Here is a 24,621-nt window from a genome sequence, read left to right as displayed (position 1 = left end):
TAACACAGTGACTTTCATTTATAACAAACACAATATTATGCCAGTATACAGTATGTTCCATTAATGTTCTTTTAAGCAGTTTTGTAAAGAATAAAGTTTTTTTTTTTAATCTGTCAACAGACCAGCTTCAATATCTTTGCACACTTCCCAGGGTCCATAAACACTTTGTTTTCTGTCAAGCAAAATATAGTAATGAACATTGAACAAGAGAGCCAGTTAAATCCACATTTGCAAGCCAACATCAAACAGAACGAATGTAATAAATCATTACAATCAAGATTAAGAAACACACTTATAACTGATAGAAAGCAAGCTGTCAAAAGTATGGTTTATTTAAACTGTAGCTTTGCTGAATACATGGAAGCCACATTTGGAGTGTTTAAAAGAGGTGATAACAGAAAACAGCCAGTCTATGCCATAACACGAAAATGCCTTATGATCTCTACAGAGAATGTGCTGAATTTGTATTATTGTATAACAAGGAAATTAAATCTGTATCAGTTGAAGTAATTAATATGTTCAGTGGGGGGCGGGGGGGTATCACAGACAAAGATTCAACAAACACATTTTGATACATGTAAATATAAATCTAGGGCAGGTTATAACCATTTAAAAGTTTAAAAAAAAAAAAACTTTTAAAAAAGCAAACACACAAAAACATACATGTCATACAGAGCGCTTAGAAAATAGGAGTTGTACATGATAAATATTTTAACCATCACAATTAATGTAAAGCCACCTGGATCAAGGCAAGTAATAACATAATTTTTATGTCATTGACCACTTTCCTTTGCCATTAGCACTTTATCTCATCTCGGAAACTGACAACCAACATATTTCAACATCACGTAAATTTGTATTTTTATTATTTTGGAAGCCAATCTTCATTGATCTGGTGAGTTTTAATAAAGAAACAGAGAAAAGGTTTTTAAACATATTCAGACCTAATTTTTTATTTTGAATTGTCAGCACAAAATGCATTAGCTGGCATGGTGTAAAACTACCCTTAAATATCTAAAATAAAAATAAAAAAATGTGCTCTCCATTGTGTACTTAATCCAAAATATACACTGGTGGCCAAAAGTTTGGAATAATGTGCAGATTTTGCTCTTATGGAAAGAAATTGGTACTTTTATTCACCAAAGTGGCATTCAGCTGATCACAAAGTATAGTCAGGGTATAAATAACATAGAAAATTACTATTTAAAAAAAAAAAAAAAAAAAAAGAACTTCTTAAACTACTTCAAAGAGTTCTCATAAAAAAATCCTCCATGGGCATCAATGACAGCTTTGCAGATCCTTGACATTCTAGCTGTCTGTTTGTCCAGATACTCAGGTGACATTTCACCCCACACTTCCTGTAGCACTTGCCATAGATGTGGCTGTCTTGTCGGGCACTTCTCACGCACCTTACATTCTCACGCACCTTACAGTCTAGATGATCCCACAAAAGCTCAATGGTTTAAGATCCATAACACTCTTTTACAACTATCTGTTGTCAAATGTCTGTTTCTTTGCCCACCGTAACCTCTTATTTTGGTTTTTTCTGTTTCAAACGTGGCTTTTTCTTTGCAATTCTTCCCATAAGGCCTAAACCACTGAGTCTTCCCAGTACATGAAACTGGTGTTGAATGAGTAGAATTCAATAAAGCTGTCAGCTGAGGACATGAGGCACCTATTTCTCAAACTAGAGACTCTTTGTATGAAATCTTCAGTTATGTTTTTGGCAATTTCAAGCATTGTATATAGCCTTCATTCCTCAAAACAATGATTGACTGACAGTCTATTGCATACTGTGGCAACTCAAAAATAAACACAAAAGACAATGTTAAGCTTCATTTAACGAACCAAATAGCTTTCAACTGTGTTTGATATGATGGCACATGATTTTTAAGTACCAAATTAGCAATTTATGCATGACTACGCAAGGAAAAGGTGTTTAGAGTAATGACTGCTGGAAATGGGGCCTGTCTAGATTTGATCAAAAATGACTTTTTTCAAATAGTGATGATGCTGATTTTTACATCAGTAATGTCCTGACTATACTTTGTGATCGGTTGAATCCCACTTTGGTGAATAAAAGTACCAATTTCCTTCTCAAACAGCAAAATCTGTACAGAATTACAAACTTTTGGCTGCAAATGTATATAAATATACATTTCTCAATTCAAGCAAATTTTTCAGAAATCTATAAATCCAACCAAACCATTTAAACAAAATACTGATTCCTGTTATGGAGGAGTAAAGGCAAAGTAAAAGCAAATACATCAGAAAGTATACCTGCTCAAAAACTATAAAGATATTATGGGTTTGTTTAAGTTGAAGAGCTTCAAAATCTTAGGAGAATTAAAGCTGTGGTGTCACCAAGATGTGACATTTAGTGTGTGTGGTTAATTTAAAGATTTAGTCTTACTCTATTTTGTGAATTCTTGTCATCTGCATGCATAAATAAGTAATGAGGAATCTTCCGAAAATATTCTTACAGCAGGTATCTCAGCAGACAGTAGTATTGCAAGAGACACATTTAAATATATTCATACATATACAAATTGACAGTCTTAACAAAGCAAGCAAACTTTCATTAGATTTTAAGTAACCCTTACTAATCAACACAACATTAATAACATACCTGAAAGCCCCTGTAAATGTCTCATTTTATGGCTTTATTGATTTTTTTTTTCTTCTTATCCCATATACATTTGACTTTGTCAAATCTAAAATGAGAAGCTTGTAAAATGGATCTGTAAACACTCTGTAACTTTCATACCATATTGCACTTCCAAATCAGACAAGTAAACGATGGGAAATCAATGGGAAAGTCAGACCAGGATATGTTTGGGCCTTGATCCCAGATAGAGACAGGCTCACATGGGCTTGTAGCATGAATCTGGCTGCCACATGCGCAGGTCTACCAAGATCTGGTTGAGCTTCTGCATCCACAGGTTCCTCTCATCCTTAGTGTCAGCGCTCAGCCAGTTCCTGCACATTTCAGATCAATTGATATTTTAAGGATTTGAAATGAAAGCGACAGTTCACCCAAAAATTATAATTCTGTCAATATTCTCCAACCCTCATGTTGTTCCAAACTCAAATGACTTTGTCTACATAGAACAAAAAAGGCAAGTAAAAGGAGAGTGGCTTTTGGAACAACAAGAGAGTTTGTGAATGTTCATCGAATTTTCAGTTTTGGATGAATTATCCATTTAAAGTCTCCAGGAAAGCACATGATTCATATTATTGTTGATTGGTATTACTTCATTTGTTTCTTTCTTAACGCCATGCCAGCTTTGATGGCTATTTTCATGTCGAATAATAAAATAATGAAAAAGTAAAACTAAATAAGATGTTTAAGATTCAAAAAACAAACTAAATTTGGACAAATATAGTTAAAAATATTTTCAAGGGTGTCAATGGAATACGTTTTCTGAGTTCTCACAGGAGTAAAATTATTACAATCCAATAAAATATTTTTGATAGACAGTGGGCTTTGACATGTTGAATTTTCACTGCACTTGCACACAAATTTTTGCTATCAGGGAAAAATATCCCCACGAGTCTTCAGTGGACTATCCGACATTGTGTATAAGCAACTTGGTCCCACCAGTTCTTAAAAGAGAAGAAACTTCTGGTCCCAACAGCAGAATTTATTTAAGCACTGCTCCCATTCAATTTGCCACTTGTTTCTGACATACAAATGTATGATTGGTTTCAGATCTGTGGAAGGTATTGAGCACTTTTAGAGTTCTGTAGATAATGCATCTTTGGCAGCATTGTCTGCTTGCTCATTTCCAGAGATTCCACAGTGGCCAGGTACCCAGCAGAAGATGATGTTAAAAATTGTAGCTTTAAGGCACGATAATTTGATTAGAATCTTCACAATTGTTGGGTGATCAGTTTTATTAGATTCTAGTGCTTCAACACATGATTTTGAATGAAAAATAATAATAAAATATCCCATTGTTGTGCAGTCTCAATTAAGTTCAGTGCCAACAGGAGATCATTAGTCTCTACAGTGAAAATTGAGCTTTGGTCAGGAATACGTATACCCTGACATAGTTGATTTGTTGCAAAAGCCGCAGACACATGATTTTCAGATTTAGATTAATCTGTATAAAATGGAATATGCAATGGGAGATCTTACTTTGTAACACACAGGGTGTCCTTGCACTGGCTGACCAGAGTCTCCCTGTCATCCTCCCTCTGTGGTCTCACGGTGATGAGCTCAAATGTATTGGGCCGAGCACAGAACTCTCTGTTAGCTGGCTCTACTTTACGACTGGTACAGTTGGCAAGGTTAATGCGACCAATAGGATTCTGTGTAAAGAAAGATAGTGATTTTTAACACCGTATAAAACAGCATCTTAAAAGGTGCACTCAGTAATTTTCTTACTGCCACCCGCCACTAGAGGGCGCTTGCAGGCTGTATGTCATTATCCAGTTCACAGAAGACGACTCACAGATGTGAGATGAAGCAGGCTCAAGGTAAAGTGTGTTGGAGCATTTCTCTTTAAATTAACATTAATGTTTTCTGCACATACCGTGATAGTGTTAAAGTACATGACAATGAAAAGTACTGTTGATCTCTTTTGTTTCATCCCAACCTACAATTATGTCAATGAACTTATACTATATTAAGAGGAAAAGAACAATAATTGCATTCCTTAAGTTTATTGATGTAAATTATATTTAAACAATAGGCTCAGTGGTCGGCAACCTTTTTGACATGGAGTGCCATTTTTTATTTTCCTGGTAAATATCTGTGCCATTCCACATCTTGATGTATGTGTTCCTCATTATCATACAGTGTGTTTTCATCAGCTGAATGTGAGGCTAAAAAATATTTAAGTATGACTAGATTCATGCTGCATGTGCAAGCCATTCACACATCACAAGCCGATCAACTATTTAGCCCTTTTCGGCAAACCGCATCTGCAAAATCCTAAAACTTTATTTCCACATTTCATTTATACTTTGAATAGACTGTTGGATATACTGCATTCTCTTCACATTAACTTTTTGTTTAGCCTCCCATTCAGCTCATGAAAACACGCTGCATAAACATAAGTATTACATAAAGCTGTAGATTAGAATGCAGGTGTGGAATTTATATAAATAAAATAGTCTACTTGCGCACCGTTGATGGCGTGCCAGTGATTGCCCCTCCAACATAAACATATTATCTGGAGTCCTCCATGTGTGCTTTGCAATATTAATGTTAAAGATTAATCTATTCATAAATCGTCAATTTCCACGACGAACGAAAATGTACATCCCTACTCCTAAAGAAATGAATTGTAAAACATATGTATAAAAATCAAGACCACTCACAAGTGATGGAGACTCAAGTAATATTAGAAACCTTATTAAAGAAGAGGGTCCCCCCAAGGGGGCTGCCATCTTAAGACGACATGTTTTTGGATACAATCACTCATAGAATAATGGATCATAGCTCACTGTAAATCTTGAATTTCTACAATGACATCTGCAATTGAAAAAACAGCATTTGAATTATGCTGCATCCAGGCCCCTAGGTGTCACTATACAGTAAGTCCAAGATCCCATATTCAAACAAATACAGAGTACACTTTTAAAATGATTTTGAAACTATGGCTACATTAGGTGTACCTTCCGTTTCTCATCATCAGGGTAGGTCCAATATGAGATGCAGTATCCCGAAAGGACACACCATCTCCTGTGCCAGGCCCCAAAACCACTGACATCCTCAAACATAGACTGTAAATAAAAGACCAGAAAATAATTAATTATTTTAAATAACCTGGAGCCAACATGTTTCTTGTTCATGCAGCACAATTGTATAATTAATGGGAGGACAATGAAAGCTACAACATTTTACTATTCTGCACTATACAACATCTTTACTATACAAAATCACACAAGCAAGAGTGCTGTTGAACTGAATATAATTTGACGGATCCATGATATTTCCAGTCGTTTGTGATTATTAAATAATTATAAATAATATCTTTTTTAATAATTCAGACAGATTAATTTACTGAACATTTCATACGGAGTTGTGAACAGGTTTGACAGATTCACTGAAAAGAACCGACTCACCATGGCTTGCTACCTAGTTTTGTGCTACTTTAATTTCCATGACTTTCCAGGCCTGGAAAACCATATTAAAAATCCCTGATATTTGCAGGTTTTACGTGGGAACCCTGATTTTATAAAAAATAAGTTTATAAAAAAATTATATTCTGTATTGATAATATGGAACCCAGGATCAACAGTTGCATTTCAGCGAGCAACACATAGTCTGGCAGCCTGTCTGCAATGTTGTAAACACAGACAAGAAGAGTGATACGAATAGGAAAGCACCCCAGTGCTGTTATCCTACATTTCAGCAATCTAGAAACACAGTTTGACAATTAGAGGACTGAAACTAACTGTTGTATAAGAATTGCAATAGACTCACCAGGAAGCCTCTCTCCTCTACTCGAGAGCCAACCTCACATTGCATTTTTAGGTAAATGTGCCCCTCCAAAGGACAAAGGAAAGGAACCTGTAACAAGACAGGAGAATTGGGACATTGTCATTTCCTATACAAATATCTGATGGCACGGAAAGAGCAAAAGTTAAGTGAAACATTTCGCTGAAAGTAGGAAGAAACCCGAATTAGCAAAAGCTTTAAAATAACCAAAATATGAAGGCATAGGACAATAAATAAACAGCACATAGTGACAGTTAGTTACCAAAAAACAAAACACCAAGCTTCGTTAGCCAGATACTCAAGACACACAACCAGTGTTCCTAAACACAGAGCAAATATAGCAACCTTGTTGTGAAACATGTCACTGAGCAGCTCTCTTTCACTCCCTTCATATTTGATCTAAAAGAGAGAAATAACTGCATGTGACAGAGTCTAGCATATGCAAAAAGCAGCATTGTTAAAACTGTATTAAGCTGGTGTAGACACTTGCTGTGGTCAAACCTCTCCCTCAATGACGTCAGCCAACAAATCGCCAGGTTGTGGTGTTAGTACCAAAACAGTACATAAAAAGTTAGATTTGTGGAAGAGCTAGAGGTCTATAAGGATAGAAAAAGTGACAGAGGGAGGAAACAAAGCAAATGTAATTTACCTTCTCCAAGGGGAACCTGTTTTTCCCAATAGAGGATAGAGTTAACTTGTGTGATCCAACGAGAACAAAGCTGCTGGTGCGCACCGCATTTGGACCACCGGGGCTCGCCATAACTGAAAACACAGAAAGTTTCATTTAAAATTCTGACAAGAGTTAAAGCTGATTTAAATGCTTTTAATAACCAAGTACTCACCGGGTGTTTGGAGGTTGGTCTTCTATAGTAGTTAAATGAAGAGAGAAAAAAAGCTTTGATGAACATGATATCTAATGTCAAAGTCAAATTTTATATTGTTTATAACAACTAAATGTTATGGCACAGCAACATTAGATACATTGAACATAGGAAAAATCATGCAAGAGGTTGATTTAATTGGGTGGATGAGCAGGCCTTCCATAAATTGTCACTTAATTTATTGTGACTAAATTAAAAGGAACAATGGCTTTATAAAAAGTCATATTTTTGTGCGATACTGCTTCCTCCTTAGGTGTGGATGTGCCAGAAGTACAATGAATTAGTCTGAGAAAACAGTTGTCTCGAGATTAACAATAAATTTGTTTAGAAATTGCCCTGGTTTTTTACCCTTAGAGCAATACACTCTCCTCTGTACATAAGAACAAAGTTTCTTTGTATAATCATGCATTGTAACTGTAAACTGTTATGGCATAATTATTCTGAGACTGTAAAGCTTATATTTATTCCATTTACATTGCATCCGGAAAGTATTCACAGTGCTTCACTGTTACACATTTTATTATGTTTCAGTCTTATTCCAAAATTTATGAAATTAATTATTTTCCTCAATTCTACAAACAATACCCCATAATGACAACTTGAAAAGTTTGTTTGAAATCTTTGCAAATTTATAAAAAAAAAAAAAACAAAAACAAATCACATGTACATAAGTATTCACAGCTTTTGCTCAATACTTTGTTGAAGCACCTTTGGCACCAATTAGAGCCTCAAGTCTTTGTGTATGATGCTACAAGCTTGGCACACCTATTTTTGGGCAGTTTCTTCCATTCTTCTTTGCAAGACCTCTCAAGCTCCATCAGGTTGGATGGGGAGTGTCAGTGCACAGCCATTTTCAGATCTCTCCAGAGATGTTCAATCGGGTTCAAGTCTGGGCCACTCAAGGATATTCACAGAGTTGTCCCGTAGCCATATCTTGGCTGTGCGCTTAGGGTCGTTACCCTGTTGGAAGATGAACCTTCGCCCCAGAGCGCTCTGGAGAAGGTTTTCATCAAGGACGTCTCTGTACATCAGCTGCGTTCATCTTTCCCCGTTCCTGCCGCTGAAAAACATCCCCACAGCATGATGCTGCCACCACGCTTCACTGTAGGGATGGTATTGGCCAGGTGATGAGCAGTGCCTGGTTTCCTCCAGTCTTTCCGCCAATCTTTGTTTCATCAGACCAGACAATTTTGTTTCTCATGGTCTGAGAGTCCTTCAGGTGCCTTTTGGCAAACACCAGGTGGGCTGTCATGTGCCTTTTGCTGAGGAGTGGCTACCGTCTGGCCACTCTACCATACAGGCCTGATTGGTTGAGTGCTGCAGAGATGGTTGTTCTTCTGGAAGGTTCTCCTCTCTCCACAGAGAAATGCTGGAGCTCTGTCAGAGTGACCATTGGATTCTTGGTCACCTCCCTGACTAAGGCCCTTCTCCCCAGATCACTCAGTTTGGCCGGACGGCCAGCTCTAGGAAGAGTCCTGGTGGTTCCAAACTTCTTCCATTTATGGATGATGGAGGCCACTGTGCTCATTGGGACCTTCAATGCTGCAGACATTTTTCTGTACCCTTCCCCACATCTGTGCCTCGATACAATCCTGTCTCGGTGGTCTACAAACAATTCCTTGGACTTCATGGCTTGGTTTGTGCTCTGACATGCACTGTTAACTTATACAGACAGGTGTATGACTTTCCAAATCATGTCCAATCAACTGAATTTACCACAGGTCGACTCCAATCAAGTTGTACAAACATCAAGGATGAGTGGAAACAGGATGCACCTGAGCTCAATTTTGAGTGTCATGGCAAAGGCTGTGAATACTTACGTACATGTGATTTTTTTCGTTTTTTATTTTTAATATATTTGCAAAGATTTCAAACATACTTCTTTCAATTCGTCATGATGGGGTTTGTTTGTAGAATTGAGGAAAATAATTAATTTAATCCATTTTGCTGAAACCTAACAAAATGTGGAAAAAGTGAAGCGCTATGAACACTATCCGGATGCACTGTTATTTATAGAGGTAAGTGAACATTGGCTACTTACAGAGATAGCGAGGAACCTTTTTGGTGTGATTGCCTGAGAAATAAATGTAATTCCATGTAAAATAGAAGACAGTGAACAGCATTGTGACAGCACAATAGTACTTTATAGCAATGTTTGTAGATAATTAGATTAAATTAATGGCCTTTGTAGATTATATTAATGTTTATACAAATAAAAACACCCTTCACCATGTGCTTTATGTTTGAACAGACTAAACAAAATAATAATAAATAAAATACTTGTTTAAATTATTAATTTCTTGCACACCAGCAAGTGATGATTTTAAAATGTAGCATACCAACAAGCAAGCTTCCATGTCATAAGCTGTTATGGTGTTACACACTACACTTCCATGTATGCAATGAGTAAATGTAAAATATAATTTTTGAAACTAAGATATCTACCTTTGATTTGTTTTTTTTCCTCTTCTCAGGGATCAGCTCCCGTTTCTGAACCTGAGAGAGTTGGGAATCATACATTTACTAAATCTCACCAATAAACATTTAACCTGCATACAAAACTCATGCATTACTCTTAAAAGCAATTAAAAAAAGCTGTACTCACCAAACAGTAGACCTCAATATCAACCTCAAAGTCATTAGAGACATCGGACCTGCACAATGAGGAAAATATTAATGTTAAAACAATGAAGGTGTGGTAATATCAAGACTGGATTGACAAAATTAGTAATTACACTCACAAAGTGAATTTCATGGTAAAGGTCAGAGCATTGCCACTTAGAGCATTGCGAGTGCTTGCAAGAGGAGTGGCCACTGTGTTCTCAGCTCCAGCACGGATCATCACAAAGAAGTAATGGTTTCCACATTCTTGCAACATAAGACATAAGTGAGTCAACTAACTGGGCATCAAACTAATTTAAGCCACACCACTTCAAACTTACTAAAATGCAAAAAAAAAAAAAAAAGGTTTTAATAAATCCAGAAGCGTATCTACCAGGCTTGTTGGCAGAGGAGCATATAAAGTCTGCCTTCAGGGGGAGTCGCAGCTCCAGCAGTGAGATGGAGCCTTTAGAGGCAGATATACCCATATCCACTTGGGAACTGCAGGGTTCTTTCTTCTCTGCCTTCAACTGGTCAAGCTCAGCCTTGAGGGCAGTCCTCCTCTCAGCTGAGGTCAAATAAAAAAGCGATTATTTTCCAAGTCAAAGAAATAATTTAGACATTCATAAGAACAGTACAAAACGGAACGTTTTCCTCACTTGCAATGAGCAGCAGTCTCTCTGCTTCTGCCTCTACTGGAGATCCTTTCCCATGTTCTTCATCTGTGCAGCAGTTGAGAGCCTGACTAGCTTGATGGATCACGGTCTGCTGCAGGTTCATCTCGTTGGTCAACATCTGCGATCGAAACCAATATTAAGCTATCAATAACCAAAATCCCTCCCGATCAAACAGCTTCTAAATGACTAATATGAAATCGATGAGCTGTACAGTGCTTCTTCCAATAACTGACCTTCATTTTCTGTTTAATGTTGATGTAAATGGGGCTCCCAATTGTCTCCATTCTCTGAGAAACATCCTCTTTTCTCAGAATCACCTGTTTACCATGAGGTCTCTCTGACTCATTCTTAACCCTGGTGGATCTGTAGGCATCAATGCTGTAATCGAACAAAACCACAAAGTGATGATATTAAAAGAATAGTCCACCTCAAAATGAAAATTCTCTTATTATTTAGCCACCCTCATGCCATCCCATGGTATAACTTACTTTCTTCTGTGGAACACGTATTAAGATTTTTAGAAGAATATTTCAGCTCTGTAGGTCAATACAATACACGTGAATTGGTGCCAAAATGTTGATGCTCCAAAGATCACACAAAGGAAGCATAAAAGTAATTCATATGATTCCAGTGGTTATATCCATATCTTCAGAAGAGATATGAGTGAGGTGAGTGTGTGAAACAGATCAATATTCCATTGCTATTCCATAATCCAAGTACATTTTTGCTGGACATTCTTCTCACTGCCCAGTAGGGAGCGCATGCATGAAGAATTTAAAAGTGCAGACTGACTGAGCAGGGAGGAGAATTTATTCTAAATTGACTTATATATTGATTGGTTTCTCACCCACACCTATAAAATCACTTCTGGAGACATTGGTTTAAATCACTGAAGTCATATGGATTACTGTTATGATGACTTGTGTGATTTTTGGAGCGTCAAGATTTTGGCACCAATTCACTTGCATTGTATGGACCAAATCAGCTGAGAAATTCTTCTAAAAATCTTCATTTGTGTTCTGCTGAAGAAAGAAAGTCACATTACTGGAATGGCATAAGGGTGAGTAAATGATGAGGCCATTTTCTTTTTTGCGTGAACTATTCCTTTAAGTAAATCAGTTGAATGTTGTTTGAAGAGTTTACATTGAACAGATGCACACCTGTAGAGAAGGTTTTGGTTTTGCTCCTCATCTATGTTGTCAATGCCGTCAGATGATTCAGCCCGTGTCATGCGTGTCCTTTGAAACTTATTGGGCCTAGATGCCCCTTGTGGGGTGGAACTCTTCTCACTGAATGAGCTGGCAGGAGTAGATGTCTGGACCAAAATAAAAGTTGAATTGAGAAATTTAACTCAAGTGACCATTTTAACTTGTGCAATCGCTCTTAATAATAATTTAAAGCTGAAGTGTGTAAACCTGTGCCAATAGCACCACAGACACAGTTTCAAACTTTTAGCCGAAATCAAGCTACAAATTACTTCTAGTTATAGACTTACTTATAGATGACTTTATATAAAGCCGGGATCAAAGAAATCAATTACACTCATCAGCTTTAATGAACATCCTCAGTACTCACCATAAGCTTCCTCTCAGGGCTCTTGACCACAGCAGCCACGGTCTCTGCCAGCGGAGCAAGGAGAGACATTGAGGAGATATTCAAGGCATCGTCCTCTGCACTCTCCTCCTCGTTCTCATCCAAAACTCCATCAAAGAGCTCGTTTATCATTTCAGAGTTTACAGAACCATCCACATTTATATCAATCTCATGCACTTCTTCTGCCTCTGCAAAGATCATAACAACAATGTCCACATTCTATAATATGCTACAAACAGCTAGATATATAAATATATGTATATTGTGAAGATAAAAATCATGTATGCTGAATGTTTTTATTTAAGTAAACTAAATGTTGACATTTGAGGAAAATGTGAGTGGTACTTGCCTGGGAAAAAATTACAAACACAATGCTAGCACGTAGTGGGTGATTGCAAAGCTGATGCTCTGTGATTAATGAGGTGTTTTGAGTGTCTTTAGCTTGTCGATATGTGGTTGCTAAAGGTGGGTTGTTTGCTAAATGGTTACTTACAAGCCAAGTCAAAATTAGCCTACACCAAATCTCTCTGATAATTTGGTCCCTAGATATGGCTTGGTCATTCGATCAAATTATGAGATTTTTTTCACCCGTTTTACTTTGATTTTTTTCTCCTCAAGTCGCATTTGACGTACTATTCATGTGTACAGCAAAAACGTTAAACAAACCTGTAACCCCCAAGTACAGGCAATAGTAAGCGTGACCACATTTAAATACACTTAAGAAAACTTTATTCCAGGGTTTTTGCAGAAAAAGGCGTTCTGAAACGTCATGTAAATTAGAACACAGTTTTCCTTACGCCATTTAAGGGGTTAAGAGAAAGCAGTTTAACGTACCTGGGTTTCTCCCACAGAACGCAGCTTATGTGGTCATGTAAACGCATAAGCATTCATACAGGTTTTTGAGGAGTGTGCATATGCGTGAACAGACTGGGATAAAAAACGTCATAGGATGGAGCCCAATAATAATATCTGTAAAATCTGTAAAGCGAAGCAACGGCAAAAAATAAACCAAATCTTCCTCTGATGCCATGTTTTTATTTACACAAGCTTTGAAGAAAAATGACATTGCTGTGGAGAAAGCTCTTTACTGACCAAGCCATATTTATATTGGAGTAAAGAGCCGCGAACATGTTAACAGGAATGCAACTTTCTTGCAATAATCCGCTTTCTGGTGTCCATGTAAACTTAGTCATTAATGCTTGCTTTAGCAAGGACCACAGATAAAGTTCAATATATTTTGCAGTGAATTTCTGCCTTATGTCCATACCTTTCACTTCAGGCATCTCTACTTTGCATTCAACTTCCATTACTGGGATTGGGAGAGCACAGTTCATGTCTGAGGGAAGACAGACTCGGTTTATGAACTCATTCAATAAACTACACCATAAACTTTATGAAGATAGCTAACTAGTGTTGTTTTGAACAGCCTACTGAAAATGCAGAAAGGGCAGGAATATTCTCACACACACACACAAAAGACTGAGAATAGTGAGACATAGTGAACAAGGCTTCAAGCTTTTGAAGGAGGCTACATTAATTAATAGTATAGGACTTAAATAATGAATTACCTTTTCCACTAGATTCGGAAGGATTGTCGAGTATTTCAGGGACTGGAGCAGAAAGCTCATTATAAAGTAGTGGTGCAGATGTCTGACTCTGTACAGGTGATTCCATTTCCTGAAGATAAGAAATGGTAACAATGTTTAGTTGTGCACAGTTCAGGAAATTTGAGGCAGATGCCGATCTCTGAGATCAGCCGATACAGAATTATTATTTTTTTTAATTTAAGTGCCCTTTGCCACACTTTTACAAGTTATATTGTGCAGTTATACATTTATGCCCCACACAGTAAAATTACATTAACATTTTACAAAAAGGTTCCATTTGTTAACATTAAATTACAACTTTACTGTAATTTCAGTCACAACATTCTATTACATTTTTAAAATCAAAATTATTAGTTGTATTAGTTAACATTAATGCACTATGAACTAACAATTTTTTTTTTATTTTATTAACTAACAACAATGATCCCTAATGCATTAACTAATGTTAATGAGTTGAACCTTTTAATAAAGTTACCTTAATTACATTAATTGTGAATTGCTAACATTTATGAATAGTTCTGTTGTCAATATCAAAAGGTCATTGTGACATACTAGTAAGCAGTAAAAACCATGAGAGTATCACACACAGATGCAGCATTCAAAAATAAGAAAAATATACAATACAAGCCCTAAAAATGCTCCAGTGAGAAATCATTAATATCTATGATTTTTTTTTAACTGTCTTTGGCATTTTGCTGCAACACAAATGACTAATTATTAAGCAAATGCATGAAGACGTGGTGCTGTTATGGTTAAAATGTAATTGCTGTTATTAGTGGTATTGTGACCAACATTAATCTCATTTAAATTGGGATCCTCACAGAATAGCACTGGGATGAGTGACTGATGAGATACGGAGAGCACCTGGAGAGCATACATGTTTGATTGACACCACGAGTGAGCATATTGAAGGCAGTGAAGGTGTACTCAGATTTGTATACACATGTTTATTTGTTGTTTAATTCCTTTTTATACCCCTTTAACCTCTCTGCGAAGCGAGTCAGAATAACTACCGTAATGACTCTAGAGCAGTGTTTCCCAACCTTTTTTCTGCCACAGTACACTTTTTATGACCAAAAACAGTCTACGGTACACCACTATCCCACATAGGCTTACCATCATCAATAGTTTTCCTTTTCAAGAACTTGTTTTCTGTCCATCTTAGTATCGTGTTTTGCAAAAACAAAATTCTAAAAAATAAAAGCAAGTCACATAGGTAGGCTACGCTGTGTGATGCCACACGTGGCAAGTGTGCTAAATGTGTAATGAAAAAAAAAAACAACAACAAAATTGCCTCTTTTCTAATTTGTAGATTTGTTGATGAAATGCCACAACAAATTACAGGGATGCAAACCCATGAGGGGAGAAAAAGTTAAGAATCACTGGTCCACGAAAATTGTTTCTGTGGATTTATTTGAAAAATAAGCTAAAACCACCAATTCCAGTTATTTTAGTGATTTAAGTTTACAATTGTGCAGAATTAGCTGCAAAATAAAAAGTATTTTGTTGAGGCTTGCTTCCGTTTGACAAATGTGTTCAAATTTATTAATTGATTACTTCAGTGACCCCTTCTGGAAATGTCACTAGGTGGTGACAAATGAGCGTCTTATGTTTTATGAGAGTAAGTGAATCATTTTGAGTCGTTCAGGACTGAAATTTACCAAGAGACTTTATAGTGTTTAAGCATTAAAAGAACAAAGATCTATAGTCTTCCTTCAGGCTGAGCATTATTATTCATCCAAAAAGACAACAATAACAGTCTACTAATAGTGAGTTTCAATAACCATCTCCTTTATTAAAACTTGCATGGCTACAAATCTACTGACTTCAGTATAAGAATTATAAACACAAAGCAGATCTACGGTATCATTTTCCTACAGTAGCCTATTTAAACTGTTGAGAATGATGTCTATCAGAAAAGACCAGAATAATAGACAAATAATAATTTAGAGTTTCAATAATGTTCTTTCGTCATTGTTAAGTTGAGTCAAGGCGTCAACGCTCCATTCAACACCAGCGTCAAGTGCTGCATCGCCTTCCACATGACAAGAGTTGCAGAAAGCGTCACAGAGGGGCAATTTTATGAGTTTGCCATGTAAAAAAGCGGGAGGTGTGAACAAACATTGAAAACTTGTATTTGGAAGAGAGAAAAAAAAAAGCTTGCATTTGCTTTCAAAGTAATAAAAGGACTCATTTAAGTTTAGGTCTAAGCATTTTCTTGGTGAATTTAAATTAGTTAAATAACTGGGGTCTCCATTCATAAACGAGAAGGTCATATTTAATTAAAAGAAATGAGACATTCAATGTCTCTTCACAAATTTGGACAGTTTTTAAATGTTTCTTGTTGCTTAGTACTCTCAGACATTATTTGTGAAGCAAAAACGTGCGTGAATAACACTTTGGTGTAAAGTGGCATCACTTCATAGACTTCAATGTATTCTGCAGCGCTGACGCAAGTCATGAGAAAGATATAAATAATATATAAATGTATACATATCAGTCACTTTTGCACATTAATCATTGCTCTTCACAATCACAAAAATGACCGATTATGTTTTCAAAATGGCAAATTTCTCTGAAAGGTGTGGAGTTTGGATCCCTGAATTCTTTTTTCTTTCATGCATTTATTTATTTTGTGGAATTTGATAATTTTCCAAGGCACACCTGACAATCTTTCACGGCACACTAGTGTGCTGCAGCACAGGGGTTGGAAAACACTGCTCTAGAAAATGGGCAAATTAATATTAATACACATGTAATTATGAAACATTTTAAAAAACAAAACGTCATTGTAATGCGTACACAGTGCGAGTTCTGACACTCAGGTACAGATGAGTGATATTAATTTTTACTGAATTCTTTGGATAAAATGAGTAACTTTACTATTTTTATATATATATATATATATATATATATATATATATATATATATATATATATGAGCCTAAACACAAAATTATTAGGCTGCTTTGTTTACCCTTTAAAAATTTGTAAGTATAAACCACATATAAAACCTCAAAATGAACCTTAATTTTAAATGTTTTAACAATTCTGAATTTAAATAAACCTGTTAAGATTGTCAAACAAGCCCATTATAATACATCACGTTTAGGTTTGTCATAGTGTGAGTAACTCCGGATGCTGTTTTTCCTTCATTACCTCAGGAAAGCACGGCTCCTTCTTTGAACGAGCGCTATGACTGAAAGGGTGAGTGCTGTCGGTCTGCTGATGTATTTGAGAATTTCTGCACATCAAGATGAGCGGAAGAAAAACACTTCCAGCGCCATGCAACAATTCACTAATTTAATTATTTTTATCAATTTCAAAGCTTATGAGATGCATTGATATTCATGTAATCTAAATAATACGATCACTTGTATAAAAAAAAAAAAGCAACAACTTCAGAATCAATATTTTTATGTGAGGACTGATATTCTTGATACCACATCAGTATCAGAAGTTTTGGTACTTTAGTATAGATCCACCTATCCCTACACTAAGGAGGTTGTGAACCCCTGCACACATTACAAGTCAGTTTATGTGCACCATTTCTGTTGGTTATACTTTTCAGTGCAGAAGTTATTTTAGTGGATTAGGCTACCTGTACTATTCAACTTTAGATTTAAGCTACATGCTTCTCATCTGTGTCACTGCTTGCATCTTGATAGCAGACATTCTGAGAATATTCGGGAGGTCTTGTCCATCTGATTGCGCTTTAAAGCCGCACACAGCAAAGATAAAAATCTTGTTTTAGCCCTGCGAGTAATTGACAGGTAGAACTTTCAACCTAGAAGTCCTTTGTTTCACTAGACATGCGATTGGATTTACAAAATATTACACAAAAGAATTCATAAATACAACACACATCGTGTGCATATACAATTATAACAGATGCTATACCCACCTAAATAAAGCCCTAGAACTAAAACGAATGCAAGTATGATCAATAAAAATAGACCAATTCTGTCAGAGTGCTAAAGATTGTTTCTAGCGCATTCCGTATGGCAGATGATTTGTTGGAAGAGCAGATAACAGCATGGCATTTCTGTAGAATCCTTCCCAGTGCCCATAAATTCAAGCTGACAGTGCCCACATTTTATAGACAGTTTTAAAAATTATTAGGAGATCATGAGCTGCTCGTAATTCCACTTACACAATGCAAAATGCTTTTAATGTTTTTATTTATATATATATATATATTATATAAAATTGGAGTGATGTGAATCTTATCTAAAGAAGTTTACAGACATTTAAAGTAAGTTTATTAAAAGTAAACTAGTAATTAAAATAGAGCTGTAAAAAGTGCATGATAAAAAAAAAAGTGTTACACTTTTCTCCAAGTTTTTTCTGCTACCTTATTAAAATGTTTAATATATAATGAAAAGAAGAGAAAACATTGAAAGAGCTTGAGTAGAATGATAACTGGGCACAAATGTTGCTATGGTGGTGCAAACGCATAGCAGGCTTCTTTCCAAGTGAATTAGGGTGCGAGATAGGAGCGGAATATCTCATCTGGCCGTCGTAATAGCAGTCACACTATACGCTGCGATGCTAAATTTCTGACACTGACTTCGGAGGCTAAAGATCATTGCAAAGGCTATTAATCGGCTGTCTGAGAACATGTCCCATTAAACATAGTAAGTTTGCTGATTTTGCCCTACAACGACAGAAATCCTTTAGGATTCCAGAAATTTGTCTCAGACGGCAGAATCGTGGCCAAAATAATACAGGCTTTAGATCGGTGGACGATCGATCAGTGCACCCCTAATTATGTTCTTCAGCTTCCCCTCCCTTTCTAAAAATTAAGCACAATTGCATCATGAAAAAGAATGTTTCAAATCACAACTGATCAATTGCGCCAAAATCTATTTCGAATGATTAATTATATAGTGCGTTTCAAACCAACATCAAATTGGTAAATAAACACTTTCAGATAAACTCCACTAATGTTTTTCAGGTAAATATTCTTAAAACATTCAGTTTTAATTATGTCCAGTAATGAACTGGACCATATGAACCACAAAAATGTTCCCTTGTCAGTTTAAGCAGCAGCAGCAAACAAAATAGCAAACCTTGATTTCAGGGTCATTCTTGACCTCTGAGAGATCCTCTTTGCTTCTCCACATGTTGCCTTTCTGAAATCGATTACGAACTTGTGCCAGTTCTGCCTCTCGTTCCTATGGGGGGTGTATATAATAATAATTAGAACTAATGTTTAACTTACCATTTAACAAACATGTACTTAAAATATTTAAGACAACGTGCCATTTTCTGCTTTTGAGTGAGCATGGCAGTGCTGGAGGTAGCCCGGGCACCTCCAAGCCTCTCTTGAAGCAGCCTGGACTTGGGAGTGACAGGAGTTGTTGCGGGAGTAAGGCCTTGTCCTCCTAATGTGGAGGGAGAGCTCTGGTTACGCTCCTGGCACCTTTCCCCGAAACGCTCCAAAAATGACTTCACACCCCCTAAAAGGTGAACATAAAGATTTGTAAAGATGCACACTTCTGAGTATAAACAACAACAAGTAGAAGTACTGCACTGACCACAAGTTCCAGCTGGGCCTTTTTGCTGTATAGGTGTTGTGTTCTTGGTAAACCTCTCACGAATTGGCGGTACAACAGCAGCATCGGCAGAAGAGGGTTTAGATACCAAAACTGGTTTTGCGGGACTTGAATTAAGTGCTCCAGAATTAAATTTGTTCAATGGGCCCTGATTCTTCAAGGGGCTCGGAGGGATCTGACCTTTATGGGGACTAGAGGGAGAAGCTGTCGAAGATTTGAGTGGACTGCAGGGCTGGGTCGAGGAGTAAATCTTCAATGGGCTGGAAGCAGGAGAGGGAACCGCTTGAGCGAGACTGGTTTGAGGCAACTCAGTCTTCTGAGGACAAGGAGGAACCACTCTGGTTGACTTGACTGCAGAGTAAACCAATGGCTAAAAGAACAAACATCCCCCATAAGTTTTGTACACTTTTTCCAAAATAAATCCATCAAAACAAATCCCAGCATACAACAAAAAAAACACAATCCCTTTGGAGAGACTTTAGTTAATTACATCTTTAGTAAGCAGGACAATGTTTCCTGAACAAATTCTTTTGAACCAGTTATTTTTAATGAGTGATTCTCAAACTCCTGAGATATCATTTAGAATCAGTCTCACTACTGACTCACTCACTGAACTGCAAGTCATTCTAAATCATGGCAGAATCAAAATAAATCAAGAACCGTTTTTGCATTTACATTACAGGTGGGTGATAAAAGCAAAAATGTATAATCCCAATGTTCAAAAAATCTTTAATAAACAGTCATTAACAATATACATCATGATATACACATTTATATTGAAGGTGATTCAATATCTTTTTTTTTTTCAAGATGTCCAAAGTAACAACAGACTGGTATTGTCTATTGCCATAAACCACTTTATCAATTAACTAATGCAAAAATAGCATATAGTTCCTTAATGTTAGATGTTGGCTCCTTAGTATTTCTTTAGTCTAGAGCCCTGAAGTCTCAACAAGATTAAATTATTCTCACATTAAAAAGACATTCAAACAATTATCAACCCACAATACAATATAATGTAATAAAATACATAGAGTACAATCTGTTGTTTATCATGACCCACCTGCTGACCAATGTCAATAGACTTTTGTGGAGCTGGCCGCGCTGACTGAGGTCGCTCCACAGCAGGAGTTGGCCTCGCATTGATGTTTGCCGCAGCACGGGCTGGTGGATGCACACAGGCTGTGCCAGGCTGCACTTGTGAATTGTCCCGGTGAGTGGGCGGGTGTCCGAGGTCATCTTCCCAGGAACCGATAGTGGCAGCTAGGTTTGCGAATCTACGCTTTCTTCCAGTAGGTAGCCCAGAGTTCATAGAAGCAGGAGTAGGGGGGAGCTCCTCTTTCTGGGAATTTAGAGGAGATACCACTATGCTCTCTGGGACAGTCTCTGAAGTCCCTAAAAACAGAAATAACAGAATTTTACATATAACACACAGATAGAAGTATTTAAACATTGAGAGAAAAAAAAAAAAAAAAAAAGAAGAAAAAAGGCACTTCATCTTTAACAATCACAAAACACTACCCTCCAAAGATAATTTTGAGACCAAAACTGAGCAAAAGAGCAGCATTATTTGGTCCAGTGTCTGTCAAATTCAACAGTGGCACAACAGCACCCTCAACTGACAAACATTATGAATCATAGCCTCAATGATCTGCTTCAAAGACAACGCTATGAGAACGAGCAAAATGATTGACAGGTGAAAAGCGTCAATGTCCGCAGACACATTTACATTTGCGGTTTACAATGTCTACAGCCATCACAGAAAATTGTGAGAAATCTCAGGACACTTATTTAATATATTTAAGGGAGTAGGAACATTTTTTGCAGGCTTTTTCATGAAAAAAAAAAAAACAGCATCTTTAAAAAAAATCCCCTCAAAATATTTGAAAGCATGCACTAACGATTCTGAAATTGTCCAAATATTTGCTGATTAATTTGCCTAATCAAATATATTAGCCTGTTACTAATTTAAATTAAATCAATCCAGTGAGAACTCAAAACAAGCATCACTACTTCAGAAATTTGTAAATAAGCACTATGTCTCCAGGTAGTCAAAGGTAACAGCCTACCCTCAGAGTCCCAGTACTGCCTCTGTTCAGCCAGTCTCTGTAAGCGTGATCTCATGCCAGAGGGGGCTGGGGTTGGTGTAACTTTAGGAGTCTCTCTGGCTCCATCTAGAGCAGAATGATTCACAACATTCTCTATGCGCTTTGCAGGAGATTGTGGAGGGCACACCACCATCTTTTCTGTGTCTGGAGAAGGATGAATGGGCAGCATCTCTGGGGGTTCTGGGGTACAATGAGTAACCTTTTGCTCCACTGGCCGAGGGCGAGCACTGCTTGGTGCCAGGGGTGGCTTCTTGTCTGTCATGGGCTCAGAGGCTGTAAAATGTGTACCCACTGGTTGCTTGTTTTCTTCTCCAGTGATGAGGGTATTCTCATCTGAACAGCGACGCTTTGACGGAGATGGCTTTGAGGAGGGAAGTGCTGTACAAAAATGTTAAAAAGAATGGTCATTCATCTTAAAGGAATAGTTCACACAAAAATTACAATTCTCTCATCATTTACTCACCCTATCCTAGATGTGTATGACTGTCTTTCTTCTGCAAAACACTAAGGGCCCTTACATAGTCAACGCATCGGTACGCATCTGAAAGGCTACGCGTCGCTACGCTTCGGCCGCCATTATGCGTCGATGCGTAGCCAAATGTGTCATCCTAGTTTTTGATACGCGACGCATGCAATACTATGCGTTGTCGGTGGGGGCGACATTGCAAGTATTGTACATTAATTCAAGTATATTATGTTTACAGAAGAAGATTTAAATACAATGGCGGGCGAAGAGGAAAAATTATGTGAGCTTATACGCATACATCATACATCCGCATTTATATGACAGTTCGTCGCAATTACACTCCAATAAAATAGCGTTGGAAAATGCCTGGAGGGAGGTTGCAACCGCGATGGGAAAGACCGTAGATAAGGCGAAAACGGACTGGAAAAGTGCCTGTGACAAGTTTATTAGGGCGCACAAAAAGTGAATATGACGTGACCCGACTCTACTAATATCACCAGACTCTACTACCCCGTTGCGGGAGCGGTGTATTGCATTTCACGCATCGCCCGTGACGCGTGCGTCTGCTTGCGTCCACTGTTTAGACTATGAAAGGGAGCGCGTCGCTCGCTCGCGTTGACTATGTAACGGCCCTAACGAAGATTGTTAAAAGAATATCTCGACTCGTCAGGAAGTCAATGTTTTCCAAAATTTTGAAGTTCAAAAAAGCACATAAAGGCAGCGTAAAAGACTCCAGTGGTTAATCCGTCTTCAGAAGCGATATAATAAGTGTGGGCAAGAAACTGAATACTATTCAAGTAATTTTTTACTATAAATTCTCCTTCCTGCCAGTAGGTGGCAATATGCAAAAAGAATGTGAATCGCCAAAAGCAAAATAACTATTTGGAGATAAGGGTGCTTTTGGGGCTTAGAAAGGCTGTATGAAAGTGGAGATTTCGCCCCGATATCAAATTTAAAAGTTTTGGACCCTATTGACCTACAGAGCGGAGATATTCTTCTAAAATCTTTGTGTTCATCAGATTAAATTAAGTCATATATGTCTAGGATAGCATGAGGGTGAGTAAATTAGAGAATTTTAATTTTTTGGTGAACCATCTCTGTAAGCAATCAGTCAAATCGGACATGCTACAAATGAAAAGCTAAAGTTTAAAACAGTAACGAAACATCAAAATGAACCTTTTTCGACGGGGGGCTCACTAATGGCACTGTTCGTATCTACAAGTGGTTCTCGTGTTCTCTTTGCCATTGGTCGGTTGGCTGATGTGGGTCGCTCCGCCATCTTCTTCTGGAGATTCTCTCTACGAGCCCTTGTGCGCTCTAACAGTTTCTGTGAGCAAAAAGTGATATTAATCTAAACAGATTGGCAAAAACATGCACTTTATTATGGCGCATAATTATATATATATATATATATTTTTTTTTTGTACACACCAAAATACATCAGTTTACTAAACTTTATGATTAGTTAAAAATGTCAAAAGTAAAATCATTAGGACTCAATAATATGCATGGTCTGAACAGAATTGAATCAACAAAATGTCTAAGTTTCAGTTCCTTTTCTATGGGCCCCATTTATCTTCACTGCTTGTTTTCTGTGTGAACAACCCAGCAACTCCTCCTGGCAGAACATCTCACAGACATGACTAACAGGAGTTACTATACAAGACCAAACACATTCCTCGTGTGTTGCTGTTGCATGGCGGTCTCCCAGGAATGAGTGGAAATTTCAGTTAGTGAGGATTTCATATCCATGGAATTTTGTCATGTGGCCCCGTAGTTGAAACCTATTGGCTACAGTCAAACCAGGTTTTCTGTATTCTAGTTGCCACAAGTTATCTTTCTACTAACAAATAGTCTATCAAGATGACTAATATTTAAATGCAGAAACTGCAAATATCAAGGAGACTGTATTTTAGATTTTAACCGTACCTAACTTTTGGCACTAAGTGATTGTTATTCAGTGGATGGGATAAACAAAACAATAGACAGAATACTGACTGACATTTACAACAATAACATGATATACAAAAGCAAAACAAGATGCAACTGACGATCACGTTAAAGTCAGACATGAAGCAGAGGAGACATTAGACTGGCAATAATTTAATAGAACAAACTCAGAGCAAAGCAATAAATAAGTCTCTGATTAACAGCTGTTATAAATAATATTGTAACTACAAGTAATAACGGCTTTGTAAAGTAATATATTTCTTTGATTATTATATAAACAATAACTACAGAATACAGAACTTCTAAGTTTCATAGCGTTAGAGATAGGTGGGGCAAACGGGCTCGTTTATGTCGATTCTTGAATCATTTAACTGCCCTAATGAGCTGTCACAAAAGCATACTCACCTCAGTGAATGGATCCATCCCAATATATACTCCGTGCAGCTTAATTTAAATCACAATACTCTATCTTTATTCGTCTGGTGAGGGAGCAAAACGCTCTCCGCTCTCTCATTCACGACACGCGCTCCACAGCTGTTTGAAAATTTTGAATTTAGCGCTTGCTCACTTCGCTGTTGCCAACGGTCGCGGACACGTCACGCAGAACAAGAGCTGCCACGCCCACACACTCTCTACTGACAACGACCAGAGAAATGTATCAGAGACGGGCCACTTCTATTAAAATGAATGGGAGAAATTGGAACGCCCAACGGCTGCCAACGACCAAAG

At 37.3% G+C, this 24,621-nt stretch overlaps 1 protein-coding gene across 1 annotated transcript; it reads right to left on the bottom strand.

The window, feature by feature from the left end:
- Positions 1 to 322: 322 nt before the first annotated feature.
- On the bottom strand, positions 323 to 24,418 carry LOC127650575 (anillin-like). The gene is made up of 25 exons (XM_052136076.1): positions 24,298 to 24,418; positions 23,119 to 23,269; positions 21,438 to 21,854; positions 20,432 to 20,763; positions 19,351 to 19,738; positions 19,076 to 19,272; positions 18,883 to 18,987; positions 13,772 to 13,880; positions 13,471 to 13,539; positions 12,186 to 12,391; positions 11,771 to 11,925; positions 10,844 to 10,988; positions 10,593 to 10,728; positions 10,328 to 10,501; positions 10,074 to 10,200; positions 9,938 to 9,986; positions 9,778 to 9,828; positions 9,374 to 9,406; positions 7,294 to 7,315; positions 7,101 to 7,213; positions 6,797 to 6,850; positions 6,437 to 6,523; positions 5,626 to 5,733; positions 4,142 to 4,314; positions 323 to 2,979 (listed from the first exon to the last, which is right to left on the bottom strand). Exons 1-25 carry the CDS (start codon positions 24,313 to 24,315, stop codon positions 2,865 to 2,867), a joined length of 3,534 nt encoding a protein of 1,177 aa, XP_051992036.1. The 5' UTR covers positions 24,316 to 24,418; the 3' UTR covers positions 323 to 2,864.
- Positions 24,419 to 24,621: the final 203 nt, after the last annotated feature.

The sequence above is a fragment of the Xyrauchen texanus genome, chromosome 10 (genome assembly GCF_025860055.1).
Source record: "Xyrauchen texanus isolate HMW12.3.18 chromosome 10, RBS_HiC_50CHRs, whole genome shotgun sequence".
NCBI classification, from domain to species: domain Eukaryota; kingdom Metazoa; phylum Chordata; class Actinopteri; order Cypriniformes; family Catostomidae; genus Xyrauchen; species Xyrauchen texanus.
The sequence above is the reverse complement of the archived record's forward strand: the minus strand, read 5'-3'. Positions and strand labels throughout refer to the sequence as shown.

Bases quoted from the DNA above. Each gene is read 5' to 3' on its own strand.
- LOC127650575 (XM_052136076.1), bottom strand. The intron at 12,392-13,470 runs GTATGGACATAA...TGATCTTTGCAG, and splicing joins AGAGATGCCTGAAGTGAAAG to AGGCAGAAGAAGTGCATGAG. The intron at 6,524-6,796 runs GTTGCTATATTT...GTCTTGTTACAG, and splicing joins GTGACATGTTTCACAACAAG to GTTCCTTTCCTTTGTCCTTT.